This window comes from Phaethon lepturus, unplaced genomic scaffold (assembly GCF_000687285.1).
Source record: "Phaethon lepturus isolate BGI_N335 unplaced genomic scaffold, ASM68728v1 scaffold36241, whole genome shotgun sequence".
In the NCBI taxonomy this organism is placed as follows: Eukaryota; Metazoa; Chordata; class Aves; order Phaethontiformes; family Phaethontidae; genus Phaethon; species Phaethon lepturus.
Genome location: NW_010520430.1, coordinates 777 through 14,256, shown reverse-complemented (window position 1 = coordinate 14,256; position 13,480 = coordinate 777). Strand labels below are relative to the sequence as shown.

The 13,480-nt window shown below is 54.9% G+C and overlaps 2 protein-coding genes across 2 annotated transcripts; one reads left to right on the top strand and one right to left on the bottom strand.

The window, feature by feature from the left end:
- Positions 1–3: 3 nt before the first annotated feature.
- AARSD1 (alanyl-tRNA synthetase domain containing 1) lies at positions 4–4,285 on the top strand (the record flags this gene model as incomplete). The annotated part of the gene is made up of 10 exons (XM_010297384.1): positions 4–109; positions 634–691; positions 1,041–1,197; positions 1,291–1,407; positions 2,097–2,227; positions 2,403–2,469; positions 2,664–2,755; positions 3,177–3,231; positions 3,802–3,896; positions 4,068–4,285. Coding segments are annotated over 10 exons (1,014 nt in total), but the record flags the coding sequence as incomplete, so codon positions are not given.
- A 4,424-nt stretch (positions 4,286–8,709) lies between these two features.
- G6PC (glucose-6-phosphatase, catalytic subunit) lies at positions 8,710–12,740 on the bottom strand. The gene is made up of 5 exons (XM_010297383.1): positions 12,300–12,740; positions 11,029–11,138; positions 10,105–10,213; positions 9,765–9,880; positions 8,710–9,221 (listed from the first exon to the last, which is right to left on the bottom strand). The coding sequence occupies exons 1-5, from the start codon at positions 12,707–12,709 to the stop codon at positions 8,710–8,712; spliced, it is 1,257 nt and encodes a 418-aa protein (XP_010295685.1). The 5' UTR covers positions 12,710–12,740.
- Between the last annotated feature and the right edge of the window lie 740 nt (positions 12,741–13,480).

Below are 13,480 nucleotides of genomic sequence, written 5' to 3'. Positions count from 1 at the left end.
CGGGGCACCGAGGCCGTCCACTTCGTGCAGGCGGCGCTGGAGCCGGGCGCCGAGGTGCTGCTGTCGCTGGACTGGGAGCGTCGCTTCGACCACATGCAGCAGCATTCAGGTCCGTGCCCCGGCCCGACCGAGAGGCGTCCGGTAACCCCTCGCTGCAGGCACGTCTGGCAGTGCTGCGGGCCCCCTCCGGGGCGGCCTCGTCTCGCCTCACCCGGGCCCTGTGCTGGGGGGGTGGCCAGTGCGCAGCTTGTCCCCACCCCGGTCAGGGGAGGGGGAAGCCCGATGGCTCTGCATGCACAGTCCGTCCCCGGGGCCAGCTGGCAAGGCAGGCACTTCCCTGCGGGCTCTCCTTCGCTTGTAAACAAACCCACTGCCAACAAATTTGGAAGGAAAAGTTCAACCTGCTGCAAAGTCTTCAGGGGCACCGTGGTGCTTTCAGGGTCCCGAGGCCCACAAGGCGATGGCTGTCTCTTCTGTCTGCTCCTTAAGCAGTCGCGTAAGTCCCACAGCACCGAGCCCATGCCCAGACCTTTGCAAATGTCATGGGGAATGTCAATAAAAAAAATACAGTCTGACTGAAAATCTCTTTTCCTGTGTCTAGTGGCACTGAAAGCTGTTGCCTGTGTCTTCCAGGACAGCACCTCATCACTGCCATGGCAGAACAGATGTTTGCATTCAAGACAACTTCATGGTGAGCAGGGAAAAGGCTCATTTTGACCCTAGTCTTACCTTGTTTGACATGTGCCACAAGGAGCTGAACATTGATAAATCAAAAGCAGTTTGCCCTTGGACATTTCACTCGAGCTCAGGGGGCCTGGGAGAGGTGACTGAACTGGAGAGAAGTTGTGCAAAGTATTTGCTCTGTCTTGTCCTTCTCCAGGTGTTTGGTATGCATCTGGTGCTTTGTAAATAACGGAGAGGAGGGAAGTATGTTTTGTTTCAGCCACCACTTTCCCAGCAGTGGAATGGTGCTTAGTGCTGCACAGAGGGACCTTCCAGGTGGTCTTAGCTACAACAGCAGATGTTCTTCATTGGTGCAGGGAACTGGGCCGTCAGCGAAGTGTCATTGAGCTGGACACCCCCTCCATGACAGCAGAGCAAATAGAGGCCCTGGAAAGAAGTGTGAATGAGAAGATCCGGGAGCGGGTACCTGTGATGGTGAGGGAGCTGGCTGCAGATGACCCTGAAATTGAAACAGTGAGTGGTGGGGAGAGAACTGATGGTATCCGTGGCACCAAAATAACCGCAGCATGGATGTTGCCTTGTTTGCCATTGTCTTCCTTTTGATAGGTGAGAAGCCGTGGTTTGCCAGATGACCATGCGGGGCCAGTGCGAGTTGTTGACATTGAAGGCATAGACTCCAACATGTGCTGTGGGACTCATGTCTCCAACCTGAGTGACTTGCAGGTGGGGGGCTGCAGCTGAGCAGCTGAGCCTTGCTCTACACATTCAGACTTAGCACAGCAAGAAGTCCCTGAAATCCAGTCTGCCAGAAATTGTCCTGATGGTAAAGCGGACAGCAGAAGCCCTGTGTTGGGTGAGCCCAGAGGGCTCACACAGGTCAGCAGTCTTTGTCCAGTCAGTTAGGCTCCTTTCCTTCTTTGTAACAGAACTCAGCCCTTGTCTGTAGTAACAATATTTTCTGAACTACTGATGCCTCTGCAGAGGGCACATGGTATATTTCCAGTCTGACTGCATCGCTGGGTTGCTAGCCATTTGTTCCCTCTGCTTAGAGCACTGGTATTTTTGATTGTTTGTCATGAGTGAGAAATCCTCTGTGCAGGCAGGTGGAGATAAAATTCTAGAGCTGCCTTTAAGTGTTTCTGTCTTTTTAGTCATTTGTTGGAATCTGTATCCCAGCAGAGACATCCAGATGCATTGCAGAGTGCAGCCCCTGACTAGCAAATTGTATTAATTCCATTGTATCACCATCCTTTTTTTTTTGTATGTTGACCTTATGGCTGATTTCAATCAGTTTATTTTCACTGGCAGAGAACCTATATTCACAACAAGGTATAGTCTAGTAGGAACTGAGCACGTGTGTGCGTATAAGCAAAGTACTGTTCTTGTCTGACCAGGGTGATTTTCTTTTTAAGGTTATTAAACTCCTTGGCACAGAAAAAGGGAAAAAGAACAAAACCAACTTGGTTTTCCTGGCAGGAAACAGAGTCCTGAAGTCAATCGAACAAAGTCACAGTACTGAGAAGGCTCTAACCTCACTGCTCAAGTAATAACCTTTCCACTTTGATTATTTCATCTTTACTATTTCTTCTGACAAATACCACATAAGCCTCAGGATACATCTACGCAGTGGTTTTCATTATGCTATCTGCTTTTGCTCTTCTAAGAAATCCTTTCTTTGTCCCTCAGAGTGGTGATCCAAATTCTTCTTGTTCTTTCAGAAACGGACCAGGTGAGCATGTAGAGGCTGTAAAGAGATTGCAGAGTTCTGTGAAACTGCTTCAGAAGGTAGGAGTATGGCTGAGAAAAGCAGATTGTGGCTGCTTCCTGTAGACCTGAGCTTTAGTTGTGATAACTGGGAATGGAATCATAGACATCAGTTTTTGTGGATATTATGAAAACTGCTCCCATCTCTGGGAACACAACTCAGTGTTCACACTGACTTCTCCATCTGCAGTACAGTTTATTTGCTTTTCTTTCAGAATAACTTGAATCTGCTTAGAGACATTGCTGTTTTGATAGCCCAGGACTTCAAGAACAAACCTGTTCAAAGTCAGCTGTTTGTGTTACACAGGTATGGGGGAGTTCAGGGAAAAGAGTAAAAAGGTATCTATCTTACACGTTTTATGGCAGTTGCATCTCTCTGACAGTTACTCAGGCTTGTTTCTCAAGGAAGAATAGCAACAAGGTGAATAGACTATTAAACTGCCTCAGCCTGCTGGAAGGTTGTGTCTGATTTCTCTCTGCCCTTGATATTTTCAAATAAAACTGAGGAGCTCTATTTTTTAAAGATCAACCTCTAAATAATTCCTAGTATGTCCACAGTAATGCACAATGAGGATTTAGATATATAGGAAAAAAAGCTCATCTCCATCCTAACAGCAAGAGGTCAAAACCCCAAGCCTGGTCAGGCCTTTGGTTTCTGATTGATATTTTGGATTCTAGAGGGAATTTTTTGTTCTTTCTGAAGTGTTATTTTTTACCCATCCGTACAGGAAAGAAGGTGACTCTGAATTTATGAATATCATCGCTAATGAGATCGGGACAGAGGTGAGTCACTGATGAAGACTAACCTGACACCACTGTCTTTTTCATTCAAGCGGTAACACAGGCAGCATCAGGCTTCTGTTTGTACTATAGTCTCAAGCTACGGGTCTGTTTCCTTTCAAAAGTTGCATGACATTATTGTCCCCAGCAGCCTCAATCTGCAGGGCAATCCTCAATAGTCAAGAAATACAACAGTGAAAATTCAGAGCACTGTAGAAGAGCCTGTCCCCCAAAGAGCTGTACTGAACCTCATCAGCTGTTTTAGACTAGACTAGACTAGACTAAGTTGGAAGAGACCTACAGTGATCATCTAGTCCAACTGCCAACCATATCCTTTTAACCTGGGATACTGCAGTACCTGTTCTGTCCCCCACAACATAAGATTGAGCATAGAAGGTTCAAAAGCCCCCCTCCCTTTTACTTTCTTCAAATTGAGTCTCTGTCTCAGTAATGCACACAAACTTCTGAATGGTTTGCATGCTTGGATGGGTCCTGTGGCCAGAGTCTCTGTCATCTTCCCGGACAAGGAGAGCACTGGTTATTCTGGAGCAAGATCCATCTGTCTGTCCACAGGAAACCCTGCTGTTCCTGACTGTGGGAGATGAAAAAGAAGCAGGACTCTTTCTTCTAGCTGGACCTGTTGAAGCAGTTGAGAATTTAGGTCCCAGGTAACATGTTCTATGGTTTCTTTAAAATTAGTAAGAATTCTAATGTTGCAGACTAAGTAGCTGGGCGGTATAATTAGGGCATGGATCCTTGTTTGCTCTCTGGAGCAGGTAAGGCCAGGTCACTCTTTTCTGCAGATGAGTGGCCTTTAGCCTGTACTATTGTCACTGCAGGGTGGCAGAGCTGCTGGGAGGCAAAGGAGCTGGGAAGCGAGGCCGCTTTCAGGGCAAGGCAAGCAAGATGAGTCGGCGAGGAGAAGTGCAAGCTCTGCTCCAGGAATTCATCAGCCGTCAAAGCCCTGAAGCGTAAGAAACAATTCTCAAAGTAGGGCTGTCTTCCCTGCTTTGCATAAGCTCCACCAACTTCTCTCCCAGAGAATAAAGACATAAAAACAACAGCTGGTGTGCATATGCTCTGTGTGAGCTGATTTGGTGGTCATGGAAAATTGGAGGAAGGGAGCTGCCATCCATGCTTTGCTGCAAGGGTTCTGTCATTTCCCCAGACAAATAGTACGCATTCTTAAGTGATTAAAAGTAGTCATCATTTAACCATTTTGTCGACTTCCTAAAACCAAGAGAGGGGGCCCTCCCGTTTGCACTACCTTGTGACTTTTTACTTTGTACGCATTGCTGAAGAGTAATTGCTTTGTGAGCGTATTTATTTAGAATAAGCTGGGTGCACTTAAAAAAATCAGAATACTGGTAAGAAGCAGAGGGTTTGAGGATGGTATTTGACAACAAGTGCAGGGAAAATGAATCAAGCTTTTGCTGCTGAAATGTTGTAAGGAGAAGAAGGAATGAAATGTGGCAAGAATTAGAGGGATGGTCAGATCAGTAAATCCCCGTTAAAAGACCAAACTAAGCTGGTCACCAGTTACAGCTGACTGAAATAGAACTGGGAAGCAAGAAGACAAGGTGTTGTTGTCAAGCCTGTGACCAAGGAAAGGATGGGGCACCAAGGGACAAGTCTCTGTGAGCCCTTTTTTAAAAAAAAAGGGACTGACTTTTTTCCCTGGCTACTCAGAAATCTGCAGATGCTGGAGATCTGAAGATGTTTGTGCTAATGCCATGCCTTGCTGCTGGCCAACATGCAGGGCTGCCGCTGACCTCTGGACTCGGTGGTTCCCTCGGGCAGCAGTTGCTATTGACCCAGTTGTGACGCTGATGGGAGCAGCTGTCAGGTAACACCAGCTTCATCGCTGCAGTCCCGAAGCTCTACTGTTGGTAGCGTCAAGTATGTTATTGCAAGAAGGAACTTCATCCATTTGTAGCTGGCCTGGCAGAACCATGTTAACACAGGTGTGCTGACTCTTTGTACAGGAGAATTAAATACAGATAGAAGCAGCCATATAGTGCTTTGTTTTGCAGGCAGGCAGAAAACCATATTAAAGTCATTTGTTTGAGCCGTACATTGGGCATTTCTTCTAGGTGTGTGCCTGAACATTTCCTTCACTTCTGTTGCTATGAGCTCAAGCTTTCATTACCATTCTCTTCTCCCCAGCAGTGGCCTTTCCCCTGCCTCTGCAATAGTATCTTATGTTTGGCTCTCTTATGTGACAAGAAATAGCTTTACAGAGGCGCAGTAGTCTGGCCTGAACATTACTCTGGACAAGCCCGGATAGGTTGTACTCTTAAAACTGTCAATGGTAGACTGGGTCTTGGCATACAGCTGGCTCATGTCACTCTATGCTAGTCTGCAAAATGTGATACTGTCCAGGCTTGTACCTACAGCTCCTGAGCATTCTCTGGAACAGCAGCTATTTCTGTAGTCCCCGAAGTAGAGACTGCAGCTTTCTGTGCACGGGTACATCAGCACCAGGCTGTGCTGGTAGTGCCTTGGGAAGGCATCTTCCTGGTCTGCTACAGCACTCCTACACCTGGCCTTTGCTGTGGCATAACTGGTAGAAGAGCTGATCCCTGAGCTCTGTCCTCCAGCAGAGCAGCCCTCGAAGAGAAGAGCAAGGTCACGATTACCCCCACTCCCATCTCTGCAGCTGTGTCAGTTCCATCCTCCTCTCAAGCTCCCCATCACAAGAACAGTACCTGAGTTCAGGAGTCTCCAACAACCAAACTCATTTCCAAGTATCATCACCAACGCTCAGCAAAAGGAAGCTGTTCCCCACCTGGTGCCTCGTCCTGGATAGTGGCAAGCTTTCCTCAGCTCGATCAAGCACAGCAAAAGGTAACAGTCCTGAATCACCCAGGGCAGAGAGCAGCTGGGAGAGCGGATGCCCCACAGGCAGGAAATCATTCACCTTCGTGTATTGGTCCTTTCCCTTGTTGGGGTGCAGTTGTCACCGGTCCGTTTTTGAACATCAGGACTTCCTCCAGCTAATACAGATGTAAACTCCCTTGGGATCAGGCAGAGCTACTCCCCCGTGTTTCCCCAGCTTGCCTTTTCTGCCACGGTGGGTCCTGGAGCTGTTGCAATCTCAGCTGCAGAGACTAAAGGGCGCTGTGGAGCCACAGTGTGAAAAAGCACGACGGGTAATTTCGGAATTTTTTTCCCCTCCTTGCTAGGAATGGCATGACAGGTTTGGTTCAGATGTCGGTAATAAACAGAGAAATAGAAGAAAAGAAACTTCTATCCTAAGGAGGTTTATCTACCATGAACACAGAGGATAGCAGCAGCCCCAGCACACGGCCAGTGCAGTTGCCATTCAGCCAAGAGACCTTTGCCAGCGGTTGGCAAGCAGAGGCACGGGGTCACGGCTGCGCTGCCCATCGGCGCCTGTTGGGACTCTGCGGGGGGGCCAGCAGCCCTTGTTCCCACCGCACACGGCGGGCTCCCAGCAAGGGGCCTTCTGCGGCTGCCTCCATGGGGTCTGGCTGCCCTGTCCAAGCCCTTCCTGGCTGGGATAACCGCTGCGCCAAGCCTGCCTGCTCCCCAGCTGGAGGAAACTCTGTGTGTGCGTGCTGATCGAGGTAAGCTTTCTGCAGAGAATTAGGCCCGCAGCTGAGCTCTGCACCAAGCAAGATTTACAGCAAACTTTGCCATGGAAGGCATTTTAGCATGGATGGGTTTTAGCGTGGACTTCTGCTGATGTGCAGTTTGGCCAGGAGGAAGGAGCTCTCTTGTCTGACGGCTCTCGATGTTGCGGTGGCCAGAGGGCTCCCATCAGAGGGCTCCCATCAGAGGGCTAGGAAAGGCTGCAAAGCCTGCACACTCGGCTGCCACATGTGGTAAAGGCCCATCTAAGCTGCAGCAAGACAACGGACGTTGCCATGGTCTGCTGGACACCATCTCCCAAAGGCATTGCAAGATCTGGGTAGGGGAGATGGCATTTCTCAGGTGTGCCACAGCAGAGAACATTCCTGATGCTTATAGCATCATCGGGTAAATGCTGCAGGAACTGGTGCTTTGGGGGAGACACTGCAGATGCATACATACAGCCTGGCAGGAAAAAGTATCTGTACCTTCGTATCTATTTTAAATGCTCTCAGACGGAGAGAGGGTGTTTACTGAGTTAACCGGCAGGCTGTACAGCCTGCACGGCTTTGAAGTCAGCAGGGCAAGCCTGCAGCTGACTTGCTGCTAATGAGCACGGCGCCAAGACAGGAGGGCCAGGATGTGTCTGACGGGAGAGCCAAGATGTTGGCAGCGACGCAGCTTGACCCCACGTTGATGCAGCCACTTCCTGCGCCTCGGGCAGACCTGGTGTTCAGGCGAGCGGTGCTTGGAGGCTGAGCCAGCACTGACCACTGGGCCCCAACCCCGCAACACAGCCAGCGGGCGAACGGCAGCTCTGCCTCCACAGCCTGGGGGCTCGGCACAGCCCCAGCCGAGCTGGTTGGTCCCTGTGCTTGTTTCCATAAGCAGCGAGGTGACACGAGTGTGTCCGTTCCTGGCACAAGGTGCATGCAGAAACCCTGGATAAACAGCACAAAAAGCAGCTTGTCCCCTCTCACTGTGCTGGCCATGTCCGACTGCACCCGAGGGTGAGAGGTGATGAGGACTGGGGGAGCGTGGCACTGCCTTTCCCGGTGGTTTGACCGTGCCTTGCAGGTGACAGTAGGAGCAGCACCCCAGGAGAGATGTCCAATGCCACCAGCAGCCCCCGCTGCAGTCCCTGCACCTGGGAGCCGAACCCCCATCCTGCCTCACCGGCCAGCAGGACATCCGAACTCACCAGCTAAACACACCTTCAGCTTTAATAAAATACCTCTTGTTTACAGACACACCCATATGTATATGTGTATATAGATACACATTATGTATGTATACACACATACGCATATGTGTACCCCATGCTGCTTCACAGCGCAGTGAATACCGAACACCTCAGGGCTGAGGAGTGCTCAGGCAAGCCGGTGCTTTATCTCCAAATCACAGTGTCTGCCCCTTTCTGTAACAGACCTGCCTCTCCAGCAGACCCCGCGCACCCATGGGTGAGGACCCTGGTCCTGGTGGTGCTGTTCCTCAGCTCTTCAGGGTGGAGGTGGCACGTCCCACTGAGCTGCAGGGGAGTGCAGGGTCTTCCCCCCACTGCCACTGGGTCCCAGGCTGATGACCCCCAGCCGTGGAGGTGGGAGGGACAGCAGGAGAGCCCTGGGAGCGCGGGGCGCCCTGTGCCATCAGCTGGGTGCAGGCGGCCCGAGCCTATGGCATGACTGGCGTTGTGGGTCCGTGCCACAGGAGCCATCCAGCAGTGCCGCCAGCCCAGCCTTCACCGTCTCCTCCCGGTGCGGAGTCAGTCTGTGCAATTTAGTGGGGAGCAAAGAGTGGCTGGGCTGCGCCCATGGTCCAGTGACTGCCCCTGAGCCCAGAGCCGGGGCGGCCGCCTGCCCGGGCACGCCGTTACCTGTGGGGACGCCCCTAGACAGCCTTCTTGTCCTGCGTGGCCAGGAGCTGGGAGACACAGTAGGGGATGAGGCCAACGGTGGCCAGCGGCACGGCCGCACTCTTGCAGAAGGAGAGGACATAGAAGAGCAGCTGCATGTGAGAGGGTGGCTTGAAGGCGTCGAAGAGGTGTAGGATGAGGAGGGAGGCAGCGATGCAGCCCAGGCGGAAGGGCAGCTGCTGGCCCTGCTTCCCCCGGCAGCTCTCCAGGTACATGTGGGAGTGGAGGGCCAGCCCCAGCCCGAAGAGGATGCCCAGGTTACGGAGCAGGCTGGCGAATGGGGTGGTGTCAATGTGGACCCACTCAGGGTGGGCGCACCACCTGCGTGCCCGCTCCAGTGTCCAGAGCAGGTCCACACCGAGTGCCCGCAGCAGCAGGTAGAAGCCCAGGGTGAAGCTGAAGAGGAAGAAGGTGATGCCCAAGTACTGACGGAGGCTGGCATGGTAGATGCAGTGGATGTGCTGGAAGGTCTTGGCCACAGCCATCCCTGCCGGTAACAAAGCAGGAGAGGAGGCATCACTGACCAGCAAGTGATCACCTGCCTTGGGGCGGCGGAGCTGAGTGGATCCTGCAGCCCTGGGCGTGCCAGTGGGGAACGTGCCGGGGTCACCCAGGTGTTCCTGTGCGGTGCTGACTGCCCCAGTGGCCACCGCTGCACCTCGTTGCTCACAGGTGGCCAATTCTGCTCCGTTGCCCAGTGAGACCCTTTCACACCCCAAGCCTGCCCTGCCTGTGCCTTCAGGCCATGTTCACTGTATGTTCACTGTCCTTCAGAGCCCAGCAGCGGCTGGCAGTGCCCTGCCCACATGACTGGGACTCACGCCTCACATGGGATCGGGACAAGGCACGTCCTGGAGGGCAGCCTGCCTGTGATGATGAGGGCAGTAACTCCAGAGCCATGGATGCAGCTTTGCATCATGACCCCACACACGTCAGTCAGGCCGTGCACCCTTCGTGGCCAGTGCTGCGGGTGCTGCAGTCCAGCACAGCAGTGCTGCAGGGAAGGGGACGGGTGGTCTGATGCACTCACCTGAGATGACACCTGCGATGACCTGATGGGGGAAGTGGGCGGCAATGAAGACTCGGGACAGGCAGACGCAAACCTGAACTGCCCAGAACCCCGTCCAAAGCACCATCCACAGCACCCTGTGAGGGGCAGGTGGCCATGTTGGTGCCAGGGCCGGCTCACGCTGCCCAGGGTGCCGCCTTCGCATAGCCCCAGCACAGTGCCTGGCTGTCTGCCGAGCTGTCCTCACGCACACCCCGCCCGGCTGTCTGCCCACAGCATTGTGCCTCTATGGGTTTGGCTGCACAGCCGTCGGCTCTGGAGCAGCCTCTGCCTGCACGGGTGGTTTTGGTACACAGCTTACCAGTATTTGAGTGTCCTTGAGCGTTTTTTCCCCATGGCAGCGGAGAGGAGGGCCGTCACCATGATGTAGTACACGCCTGCTGCACCCATGGCGTGGCCGGAGGGGCTCCCTGGGCAAGAAGAGAGCCCCAGGTCAGACCTTGCTCTTCCTCGGGGCTCCCAGGAAGCAGCCCAGCCCCTGGGGACCATGGCACCAGATGGCACGGCACCCAGCACCTGTCCCCTGGTGGCCATGGTGCCACCTCTGTGGTGGTGTCCAGTTCCGTCCCCCGGTGCAGGCGAGGCTGGCGAGGGGGACAGCATGGCAAGGGCAGTGTGGGAGCATGGCCCGGGCTCTGCAGCCCGTCTGCTGGGCAAGACTGGGCAGCGGGTGCTGAGCATTGCCGATGGCTGACGCTGAGCACACCGGGGACACCTGCAGCCCTTCCCCAGCTCCTGTGGAAAGCCACGGGCAAAGTACAGACAGAGCTGGCCCGGAGCTGGGCAAGCCCCTTCCCCATGGAGCAGCTGCCCACGTTTGGGGCTGGAGGGCAGAGCACGGCCCCGGCACGGGCCAAGGCTGTGGCTGAGCACAGGCAAGGGTTTGTGCTGAACTGCCACGTCCGCACGAGGGTCAAGGTCTGCTCTGCTCAGGGGCTGCCCTGCCTCCACCCACTGCAGGCGCGGCTGGGGGTCCCGCGGCTGGTGTCCCCGGGAGCGCAGTGGGGGCCAACACTGTGGCTCAGTGATAATCAGCCTCTCTCAAGAGCTAGCTAGCGGTGTGTGCTGCCGGTGGGCTGCCAGCCACGGCCACAGCCATGCCAGCACCCCCCTCCCTGCAGGGACCAAGACCCAGAGCGGGGAGCTGTGTGTGCAGGTCCCCCCGGGCGAGCACCTGCCACCCCTGCTGGGGCTGGGGGACCCCACCGCGGCTGGGGGACCCTACCGGGGCCAGTCTCGCAGGTGAGTGGGAACTGCTGGATCTCTGGGGCAGAGGTGTTTCTGTAATAGTCCGTCTCGTGGACCCACCAGTACGGTCTCTCTCCAAAGAGGATCCTGAAAAGAAAGCAGAACAGGGGCCGTAAGGGTCCTGGGCACCAGAGCAGGTGGGCAGAGCTGCGATTTCAGCTCTGACCTGGGAGCTGGAAGAGGCAAAAGACCCATGAGTGGTCCAGGGCATCCCGACAGACACAGCATCCAGACGGTCGCTTGGTCCTGACAGCCGACACTGGCTGTCCGTGTCCCCATCCCTGGCCCCTGAAGGGGAAGAGCAAGAACTTCCTGGGAGTAAATCAACATGCTGAGAAAGAGGAGCAGTGTCTGCTTCCTCTAAGCCTTTTTCAGGCCAAGAGCAACTATCTCACAGTGGCGTCAGAGGCCGAGGCCGTCTGTCCCTGTCCCTCTCACACGTGCAGGCAGTGTGGGCATCCCCAGGGGATTTGAACTGCGGGGCAGGCACAGAGCCAGGGTGGCCACCACCCCCCCAGCCACACTGCCAGGTCCTGCCACAGGAACGTGAGGTGCAGCCCATGCACGTGGGTGCACGCAGCCCCAAAACCTTGGGACGCTAAAATGCAGCTGTGGAGATGGGACTGCACTGGTCCACCAACCCTGTGACTGCTGGTACCACAGCCCACCGCCCGCAGGGATGGCACCCACGGCTACCGGCTGACACCGAACCCTGCTGGGCCATGATGCCAGGGTGGATCAGCCCCATGGTACGAGTGGCACTGCCAGCGAGATCATCCTGTGTCTGGAGCGGCAGCCGAGTCCCTTGCGTGCTGCCTACCAGGGCTCCCTTTGCGATGCCAGCGTTATCAGCTGTGGAAAGGAAGGGGAGATGAGTGTCCTGGCTTACCCGTGGGAAACACTCACCTACCAGATCGGGGGAGCACCAAGCCCTGATCCTGCATATCAGAGCTGTGCCACATCACCCCCGCGGCGAGGGGCTCTGCGCAGCGCTCACGCAGAACTGCAGCCCCAGCTGACGGCAAAGGGGTCTGTTTGCAGGAGGCTCTATCTCTCTGCCTGGCTTCTGGGAAGGGGGGAGAGCTGTTGCCGCATGGCTTGAGAAGGGGTGACCATTACCACGGCCAAGCTGGGGGCCGAACTCTGGTCCATTTTACACCAATGTCAAGGCTGAAAGCACGCATCTGGCCCACATTAGTCCAGCTGTGCCAACATGCCCAGAGGGAGCCGTGGCATGGGGCCACTCACCACTTGAAGACGAGGTTGAGCCAGTCACCGATCACAGCCACCCAGACGAGCCTGATGCCCACTGACTCGCTAAAGTGGAACCAGATAGGGAAGAGGACGAAGAAAGCGTTCCTGAGGTCGGCGGCGAAGGAGATGAAGAGGAACCAGTCCTGGGAGCCCTGGAAGTGCTCCTGCAGCCAGTGTGTCGCCTGGATGCCCACATCGTGCAGGAGGTTCATGCTGGCCTCCATCCTCCTCTGCAGCCGCTGCCCCTCGGCGTGGCTCAGGGTGTCCCGCGCTCCACCGTGCTGCTGGGGTTTTATACTCTGCGGACTCTTGTTTGCTGCAGGCAGGTCGCTTGTCCCAGCACTGATCTTTGGACCCAAAACCACTTTTGCCAAAGGTGCATCACCGGGGGTTGCTACAAACATGTTTGGAACAACTTACGTAAAAGGGAAAAACAGGCTTCGAGGGCGCGTGAAGCTGCGTGGAGCACGGGGTGCTCCAGCACCAGCACCTTAACCCTTCCCTGCACTGTCCCCTCCCCACACCACGCAGGTGGCTGCCTCACTCGGGGGGTCCTGCAGCTCCTGCTCCTCCTGCCACCCAATACAACCGTTCAGCTGCTCCTACTGAACCCTGGCGTTCGCTCTGTTATCAGGAGGAGATTCAAACACCCGCACGCTGTGTGAACAGCACTGCAGAACTGCCGCAGCCCCAAGCTGTAACATTTCTCCCATCCCTCTGCCCTCACCCCATTGCAGGGGTGCCCAGGAGCGTGGACGGGGTCAGGTGTGGCGTGGGGGCACGCTGCCCACCACCTCCATGTCAGCTCAAACCTACAGCTGATGAAAAAACACCTTGCTGCCATGGCATTCACCAGGCTGATTTAAGCAGGACTCTACATCATGGGAAACTTTCCAAAGCCGTTTCTGAAGCTCCCTGCAGCCTCAGACAGCGAGGCTTGGGGAGCTCCTGGCTGCCAGCAATGTTTTTCCGATCTCTGCAGTGGGGTTAAAGGACCTTTGCAAATGAGGTCCCCTGGGAGGGAAGGCATTCCTCCCAGCACAGCTCCCCCGGGTTAACCCCCTCCTGCACAAAACTGCCCCATCAGACCCCGGCTGCAGGGACAGAGCTGAACACACCACACGTCCCACTGGTGCCAGGTCCCGGCCCCTGTCCCTTCCCCGCCACAGCCGCTC